Source organism: Sapajus apella, unplaced genomic scaffold (genome assembly GCF_009761245.1).
Source record: "Sapajus apella isolate SASKATOON/1434 unplaced genomic scaffold, GSC_monkey_1.0 scaffold99, whole genome shotgun sequence".
NCBI lineage: Eukaryota > Metazoa > Chordata > Mammalia > Primates > Cebidae > Sapajus > Sapajus apella.
In genome coordinates, this window is record NW_022437039.1 from 1670072 (window position 1) to 1679426 (window position 9355).

At 52.2% G+C, this 9355-nt stretch overlaps 1 protein-coding gene across 9 annotated transcripts in view; it reads left to right on the top strand.

Annotated features, from left to right (window-relative positions):
* The first annotated feature begins 6623 nt into the window (after positions 1 to 6623).
* Positions 6624 to 9355, top strand: part of MGRN1 (mahogunin ring finger 1) — a 61200-nt gene continuing 58468 nt past the window's right edge. For all 9 annotated transcript variants that reach the window (XM_032258013.1, XM_032258015.1, XM_032258012.1 and 6 more), the window contains exon 1: positions 6624 to 6902. In XM_032258013.1, coding sequence (XP_032113904.1) covers positions 6815 to 6902 — 88 coding nt within the window. In that variant the 5' untranslated portion in view covers positions 6624 to 6814. The remainder of the gene's footprint in view (positions 6903 to 9355) is intronic.

Consider the following 9355-nt stretch of genomic DNA (forward strand, 5'->3'; position numbering starts at 1 on the left):
TGGGCAAGTGGGGCTGGCAGAGTCAAAGGTCACCCTACTGGTCTCCATGTAACCCCGTCACCCCCATCCTCTAAACCAGCTTGTTTTTCCGGGGCAACAGGGAATTAAAAAACAAGCGTATTTTCAGCCAAGAGGAGCCTGACTGGAGAGTGAACTTTGGATTCCTTAGCAGGCTGGGATGGAACGTGACAGCTGGGGCCAGCACCTAGCGGTGGGGAGAGGAGAAGGCACTTCCATCAGTGCCCTTATCTCACCTGAGGGCCCAAGAGGTTCAAGGCTTTGTCAGACTTCACATGGCCAGTCGATGGAGGGCCCAGGGCCTTGGCCTCCTCCTCCTCCTCACCCCAGTCTTTCATTTATTCCATAGACATGTTTATCAGACACTCATTGGGTGCCTGGCCCTGGGAGCACAAGAATAGGCCAGGATCCTGCCTGCTCAAGGGCTTGAGAAGTCTAGACCTGAGACTCGGGCACTCAGACAAGGAAGCTACCAGTTGTCTCCAGGGTCCGCCTTTATGTTTCCTTTTTATTTTTTGAGACAGGGTCTCACTCTGTCACCCAGGCTGGAGTGCAGTGGCACAATCATGGCTCACTGCATCCTCGACCTCCCGGGCTCAAATAATCCTCCCACCTCTGCCATCCAAGTAGCTGGGACTACATTTGTGCACCACAAGCCTGGTTAATGTTTATATTTTTTGTAGAGACAGAGTTTTGCCATGGTGCTCAGGCTGGTCTCCAACTCCCAGGCTCAAGCGATCCACCTGCCTTGGCCTCTCAAAATGCTGAGATTATAGGCCTGAGACACTGCGCCTGGCCCTGTCTTCATAGAGAGCCCAATGCTGGCTGAATGAGAGGCAAGATGGCCCTTGCCTTGCTCCTGACGTTGGATTCTGTCCTCTCCCTTTCACTTGATTCCAGCCCTGTGTCGTATTCCATCTTTCCACTGTGAAGCTTTTGTATATGCCATTACTCCTATCTAGAACCTGGAGCAGCCTACCCCCTCACACTTTGCCTAGCTGGCTATTAGTTGTATTTCAAGTCCTGGCTTAACTGTCACTTCCTCAAAAAACCCCTTTCCTGAACTGGGTGCAGTGGCTCAGGCCTGTAATCCCAGTACTTTGGGAGACTAAGGCGGGTGGATCACTTGAGGTCAGGAATTTGAGACCGACCTGGCCAACAAGTTGAAACCCCATTCTACTAATAATACAAAAATTAGCTGGGCGTGGTAGTGCACACCTGCAATCCCAGCTATCCGGGAGGCTGAGGCAGGAGACTTGCTTGAACTTGGGAAGCAGAGATTGCAATGAGCTGAGATCATGCCATTGCAAACTGCAGCCTGGGCGACAGAGGAAGACTCCATCTCACTAAAAAAACAAAACAAAATAACCAGGCGAGATGGCTGTCGCCTGTAATCCCAGCACTTTGGGAGGCTGAGGAGGGCGGATCACAAGGTCAAGAGATGAGATCATCCAGGTCAACATAGTGAAACCCCATCTCTACAAAACATACAAAAATTAGCTGGGCTTGGTGGCGTGCGCCTGTAGTCCCAGCTACTCGGAAGACTGAGGCAGGATAATCACTTGAACCCAGGAGGTGGAGGTTGCAGTGAGCTGAGATGGCACTCCAGCCTGGCGACAGAGCGAGACTCCATCTCAAAAAAAAACCACAACAACCCCTTCCCTGACTCACCTGCCAGTAGTATCAATTACACCTCAATCCGTTCTCCCAGAGCACACACCACTTTGGCTCATTGCAACCAATGAGGAATGATACACTTGTTAACTTTTATAGTGTCTAGTTCCTCACCTGCCTGCAGCCTCCATGTCTAGCTTGCTCTACCATTTGATGTCTGTTGCCTGGTTCATCACCTGTCGCATAGTGGCTGCATGATAAATATTTGTTGAATACATCAATGAATCGGCCAGGCATGATAGCTCAAGCCTGTGATCCCAGCACTTTGGGAGGACAAAGTGAGCAGATTGCTTGAGGTCAGGAGCTTGAGACCAGCCTCACCAACATGGTGAAACCCCGTCTCTACTAAAAATACAAAAATTATCCAGATATGGTTGTGGGCACCTGTAATCCCAGCTACTGAGGAGGCTGAGGAAGGAGAACCACTTGAACCCGGGAGGCAGAGGTTACAGTGAGTCAAGATCACACATGATCATGCCACTGCATTCCAGCCTGGGTGATAGAGCGACTCTGTCTCAATACATACATGAATAAATGAATCAATCCAGATGTTGATGAAGGAACTTGAACCAAATCAGGAAGGGCCTGTCTTCCAGCTGGCTGTGGGTAAGCACTGAAAAATATTGGTGAAAGGGCTTTGGGGACACCTTGAGTACAAAGCTCTGTCAAGAAGAGTTAATGAAACATCCAGCTTAGGCTGGGCAAGATGGGTCATGCTTATAATCCCAGCACTTTGGGAGGCTGAGGCGGGCAGATTACAAGGTCAAGAGATCAAGACCATCCTGGCCAACATGGTGAAACCCATTTCTACTAAAAATACAAAAATTAGCTGGCATGGTGGCATGTGCCTGTAATCCCAGTTATTCGAGAGGCTGAGGCAGGAAAATCGCTTGAGCCCAGGAGGCAGAGTTTACAATGAGCTGAGATTGCGCTACTGCACTCCAGCCTAGCGACAGAGCGAGTCCACCTCAAAAGAAAGAAAGAGCCAGGCGCGGTGGCTCAAGCCTGTAATCCCAGCACTTTGGGAGGCCGAGGCGGGTGGATCACGAGGTCAAGAGATCGAGACCATCCTGGTCAACATGGTGACACCCCGTCTCTACTAAAAATACAAAAATTAGCTGGGCATGGTGGTGCGTGCCTGTAATCCCAGCTACTCAGGAGGCTGAGGCAGGACAATTGCCTGGACCCAGGAGGCGGAGGTTGCGGTGAGCTGAGATTGGGCCATTGCACTCCAGCCTGGGAAACAAGAGCGAAACTCCGTTTCAAAAAAAACAAAAAACAAAACAAAAGAAAGAAAGAAACATCCAGCTAGTGGAAACTACTGCTCTTGCCCAGGCTCTATAGGGAGGATGTGCTGTGAGTGTTATTTTTAGTGGGAATAGCTGATCCTCAGGACTTTCCCTTTCTCCCTGCAAACAGGGAGGGCAGTCTGTTGAATGCAGTGTTGGTACAGGTATGCATGTCCATGTACATGAGTTACGTGATTCAATGGAAAGAAATATAAAATAAGGGAAGAGAGATCACTATGGGTGAGGGTTCTTCAGGCCCATCTGTCTGGGTGCAAGTGCCTGGCAATATGGCACTCTGGAGTATGCCTCTGTGGAGGCAGGGACGTGCCCAGGTTAGAGCAGTGGCCTGGCTCAATTCCCGCTCTGCCACTCACCTACTGTGCAGCCTCATTGGGGTACTTCATTTCTCTGAGCCTCACTTTCCTGTTTTGTAAATTGGGAATGGAAGTATACGTAGACTCTACATCAGATAAGTGGATTTTTTTGTTTGCTTTTTTTTTTTTTTTTTTTTTTTTGAGATGGGGTTTCGCTCTTTTTACCCAGGCTGGAGTGCAATGGCGCAATCTCGGCTCACCGCAACCTCCGCCTCCTGGGTTCAGGCAGTTCTCCTGCCTCAGCCTCCTGAGCAGCTGGGATTACAGGCACGCGCCACCATGCCCAGCTAATTTTTTGTAGCTTTTTTAGTAGAGACGGGGTTTCACTGTGTTGACCAGGATGGTCTCGATCTCTTGACCTCGTGATCCACCCGCCTCGGCCTCCCAAAGTGCTGGGATTACAGGCTTGAGCCACTGCGCCCGGCGTTTGCTTTTTTTTGAAATGGAGTCTTGCTCTGTCGCCCACGCTGGAGTGCAGTGGTGTGATCTCTGCTCACTGCAACCTCCGCCTCCCAGGTTCAAGTGATTCTCCTGCCTCAGCCTCCTGAGTAGCTGGGATTACAGGCATGCACCACCACACCTGGATAATTTTTATATTTTTAGTAGAGACAGGGTTTTGCCACGTTGGCCAAGCTGGTCTCGAACTCCTGACCTCAGGTGATCTGTCTGCCTTGGCTTCCCAAAGTGCTGGGATTACAAGTGTAAACCACTGTGCTTGGCCAGATAATTGTTTTTATTATTATTATCATTTTGTAGACAGAGTCTCGCTCTGTCACCCACGCTGGAGTGCAGTGGCAAAATCTTGGCTTACTGTAACCACCACCTCCCAGGTTCAAGTGATTCTCCTGCCTCCGTCTCCTGAGTAGCTGGGATTACAGGTGCGCACCAGCATGCTCAGCTAATTTTCTGTATTTTTAGTAGAGACGAGGTTTCACCATGTTGGCCAGGCTGGTTGCAAACCCCTGACCTCAAGTGATACGCATGCCTCAGCCTCCCAAAGAGCTGGGATTACAAGCATGAGCCACTGTGCCTGGCCTATTTTTAATTGTTTTTATTTTATCATTATTATTATTTTTTGAGACAGTCTCACCCTGTCACCCAGGCTGGAGTGCAGTGGTGTGATCTCGGCTCACTTCAAACTCTGCCTCCCAGGTTCAAGCAATTCTCCTGCCTCAGCCTCCAGAATAGTTGGGATTACAGGCATGTGCCACCATGCCTGGCTAATGTTTTTGTATTTTTAGTAGAGACAGGGTTTCACCATATTGGCTACGATGGTGTTTTTTATTTTTTAAAAATTTTTATTCTTTTTAGACATAGAATCTTGCTCTGTCACCCAGGCTGAACTGCAGTGCATGATAATGGCTCACTGTAGCCTCTACCTCCCAGGCTCAAGCTATGCTCCTGCCTCCACCTCCACAGTAGCTGTGACTACAGGGGTGTGCCATCACACCTGGCTAATTTTTAAATTTTTGGTAGAGACAGGGTCATGACATGTTGTACCAAGTCTGGAACTCCTGGGTGCAGGGTATCTGCCTGCCTCAGCCTCCCAAAGTGTTAAGATTACAGGCATGAGCCACCACGCCCAGGCAACATCAAAGAATTAGATAAGAGAATATGCACAGAGCCTTCAGAATGATGCCTGTCACATAATAAGTGCTCAGTAAATGTGGATCTTGCTTGTGGGCGGGGAGATTTAATCAGGCTCCTCCAAGCCTGGACCCTCCTCATAATCACACAAGGCTCTCAGCTGCCATACTCATTTAGCTTCTCAAGATCCTCAGCAAGAGGAAGGATGAGGCCAGGTGTGGTGGCTCAAGCCCGTAATCCCAACACTTTGGGAGGTGAATCACTCGAGGCCAGCAGTTCGAGACCAGCCTGGCCAATGTGGCGAAACCCCGTCTGTACTAAAAACACAAAAATTGGCCAGGTGTAATGGTGCATGCCTGTAATCCCAGCTACTGGGGAGGCTGAGGCACAAGAATCGCTTTGAAACATGGGAGGCAGAGGCTGTAGTGAGCTGAGATAGTGACACTTCTCTCCAGACTGGGCAACAGAACAAGGAAAAAAAAAAAAAAAAAAAAGAGGAAGACAGGATCCTGGTCTCTGGCCTCTGGAAGGGTATAAGAAGCATTTCCAGGCCAGGCATGGTTGCTCATGCCTGTAATCCCAGTACTTTGGGAGGCTGAAGCAGGCGGATCACCTCAGGTTGGGAGTTCCACACCAGCCTGACCAACATAGAGAAACCCCAACTCTACTAAAAATACAGAAAATTAGGTGAGCATGCTGGTGCGCACCTGTAATCCCAGCTACTCAGGAAGCTGAGGCAGGAGAATTGCTTGAACCTGGGCGGTGGAGGTTGTGGTGAGCTGAGATCCCACCCTTGCACTCCACCCTGGGCAACAAAAACGAAACTCCATTTCAAAAACCAAGAAAGAAAGAAGCATTTCCATGTGGACTGTGGTGAATTGACCATCTGAGACTGTCTGCCCTGCCCTCCCTAGCTGCTTTCTTGGTACAGCAGGCTTGACTTGGGAAATCACCTTCTCAGAATCCCAGTTCCTCAACTGAAAAGTAGGTAAAAAACCGATCTATTTGCAGAGCTGTGTGTGAGTCAAAAGCCAGGGAACATCTTGCACGTTGCAAGGTTTTCATCGTGAGTACGATTCTTGCAATCTTGCCCCCAGCACATTTTATGTGGCCCTCTCTCCTCTGTGCTTCAGTTTCTCTGTGTGTAAAATGGGGAGAGTCTACTCCCTTCCGTGAGGGCTGTAAAATAATGTTTTTAAACTGTTTTGGACGTGGGGCCGGAGAGATGTCTCGAATTCTGGCCAAGGCCAAAACAGGTGCTTCGCGTTCTCGGTGCACGCCCTACAGGTGGGCTCCGCATAGCAGGTGCTGCTGCGCCCTCTGCCGGTCGGGGCGGGAGACAAAAACAGGGGAATAGGGAGAATTACAGCGACTCAGGGAGTTATTTCAGAGGGGCAAGTGGAAGGCGCTAAACGAACAGATAATGAAATGACTAAAAGAGTTAATATGTTAGTGCACTGCTTGGAACGCAGAGGGAAGGACCATTTGCGGTGCAGTTGGTGGTTCCTTCCCTCTGAATTTAGGTCCATTTGGTTTGTCCCAGAGTGCTTATCAACACGTCAGAGGGCCTGGGAACGGAGCGTCTTGGGAAATAGAGTTTCCAGACGGGCTTTTCGCGCTGCTTCCCGGCGCCCTCGGCGGCAAGAGGACTCCATTTCCCGTTGTGCCCCGGGCCCGGGAGGCGGAGGGCCGCTGTGGCGTCAGGCCCCTGGCCGAGCCGGGGGTGGGGCTCGAGGCGCCTCCGCGGCCGTGGACAAGCGTCCGTGCGGCCTGGTCCGGGCCATGTCCGTGTGAGGACCCCGCTGACGCCGCCGCTGCCGCCGTCCTGGTTCTGGTCCCGGCCCCATCTCCGGCTCGGCAGCGCCGCTCACCATGGGCTCCATTCTCAGCCGTCGCATCGCGGGGGTGGAGGACATCGACATCCAGGCGAACTCGGCCTATCGCTACCCGCCGAAGTCCGGTGAGCGCCAGGTCCCCGGCGCGTTCGGCGGGGCGCGGGCTGGAACGCGGGCCCGGCGGGCGCGGGGGCGGGGAGCTGGGGGCGGGGCGCACTACTCGGTCCCCTCTGGGTCTTGTTCCTACCCAGAGCCTTCGCGCGGCCCCCTGGCCCCGCGGTCCCGAGCCTTAGGCGTGGCTGGGGACCCCGGAGGAACCTGCCCGAGCGGTGTCCAGCACTGCCACTGCACGGCTGGGGTGACCTTGGGGCAGTTCCTTCGCCCCGGCGCCTCAGCTCCGTCCTCCGGGGGGAGCTCCTGGGGGAAGCCCTGAGGGCGGGGCGGGGTGCTGAGCGCGGGTCCCGGCGCTTCGCTCCTGCCTGGAGAGGGCTCATTGTCGTCAGATTGACCTCACCACGGGGCCGATTTTCGCTTTCATTGGTGGCTTGGTGTGGAGACCAAGCCAGTGGTTTGGGCTCTTTCCCACCCATCAAGACAGAGGCTCTTGGTGTGTGGGGGTTGGGGGAGTGGGACTGATTAGAATTGATGGAGAGAGGCCAGGGTCCTTGCTGAGAGGACAGGAGAGTATTTGGAGAGGACCCACCCGTTACCAAGGAGGAAGTGACTGTCAAGGTTTCAGCTGGATGGAAGCACAGTTGGGAATCGGGACCAGATGTGGGGCTCCCAGGCAGCCTTGTTCCCCGCTCTCTTCCTGCCTCTATTAATGAACATGGGTTGACTGGGAACGTCTGGCTCCAGATTCTCATCCTCCATCTCCTTCTGCGGTCATTTGTGGTGGAAAGGAGAAGAGGAAGAGGAGCGAGAACTTGGGCATCATGGGGACATCCAGATTGGCTCCTCAGATCCTGGTTTCTTATGTGATCTGATATCCCAGTCTCCTGGATATCTCTGGACACCCACAGGCCAGAGTTCTCTGAGTGTGGGCCAGGTCCACAGAGGGGAGGACTGTTAGACATGGCAGACCCTGCCTCGGACCCACTGGGGCCTGGGAAGCTGCATTTTCAACCCATTTCCCACTTGAGTTTTATGTCCACTCAGGTTTAAAAAACTGCTCTTCTTTGTTGCTGTTTAAAGAAACCGTGCACACACACACACACGTATATATGAAAAAACAAAAAACTGCTCTGCCCAGATTTTGTAAGGTGTGACAAGGTGAAGATCTGGGGCCACTGGTTGAAGTGAGGGGAACCAGCACAGTTTGGGGGCACCCTGAAGGCGATGGATTCAGAGCTGGGCAGAACACACTGTTGCCTGCCTGCTGGAGAGAGCACAGCTGTATCCCAGGCCCAGTAGCAGGGTAGCCTAGCCTCTAGGGGGTTGGGCCCTGGGGTCTCCCCGGAAGTTCCGAGGTCTGATGGCCCCGTGTCCGATGGAACAGTTTGCGGTTGTCCTCTTCCACCTCTGATGTTCTTTTGAGGTTGCTTAACCCCCTGGATCCTGATTTCCTCATCTGTAAAATGGGCTGCTGCTTATATAGCCCTCAGAACCACACCTGGCTCAGAAGTCCCTGCCAAATGCTAGCTACTGTAATTGCTCATAAAGGAGGCTAGGTGACTGGCTAGTGACCCTAATCGTAGTAAGGACTGCCATGACAGAGATATCAAAAAGTTGAGTGGCACTTCCTGTCACCTGAGACCTGAGCTCTCTGGATGTCCCATCACTTGGGCTGGGCAAAATGACGCATACATGGCATTGACAGCCCACTTCTGGATCCCACTGTGGCTGAAATGTCATTGCTAATCACTCATGGCCCTCCTTCCCACTGAGCATCCATCATAGAACACCCGAGTCAGCCACTATTAATTGATTGGCATTGGCACACAGGAGAAACCCATCGGCTGTCTGGGTCATGCTGCCAGTGCCAGCAGTGTTCTGGGCCAGTCGAGTCCACAGGTTCTCTCCAGCTGTGCTTTTTTCCATTTTCTTCTCCATCCATTCCTGGGACCTTACAGACTCTTGTGCTTCTCTTTATTCATCTCTCCTGGTCCTTTGCTTGGTATAAGGGTTTGATGCTGGCCCTTGCCTTTGTGCCCCCATTGGTTCCCTAGACTACCCTCCTCTCCTCTCTCCTTAAAGAGAACTCCATAAGGTCTAGGGTGGGAGGCAGACTGGGGGTGGTGGAGATGTTTGAAATGGTTTTGGGGGTTGCCCCCATGGACCATTCAGTCACCTGATAAGAAAGTTTTCTTGGCCGGGCGCAGTGGCTCAAGCCTGTAATCCCAGCACTTTGGGAGGCCGAGGCGGGTGGATCACGAGGTCAGGAGATCGAGACCATCCTGGTCAACATGGTGAAACCCCGTCTCTACTAAAAATACAAAAAAAAATTAGCTGGGCAAGGTGGCGCGTGCCTGTAATCCCAGCTACTGAGGAGGTTGAGGCAGGAGAATTGCCTGAACCCAGGAGGCGGAGGTTGTGGTGAGCCGAGATCGCGCCATTGCACTCCAGCCGGGGTAACAAG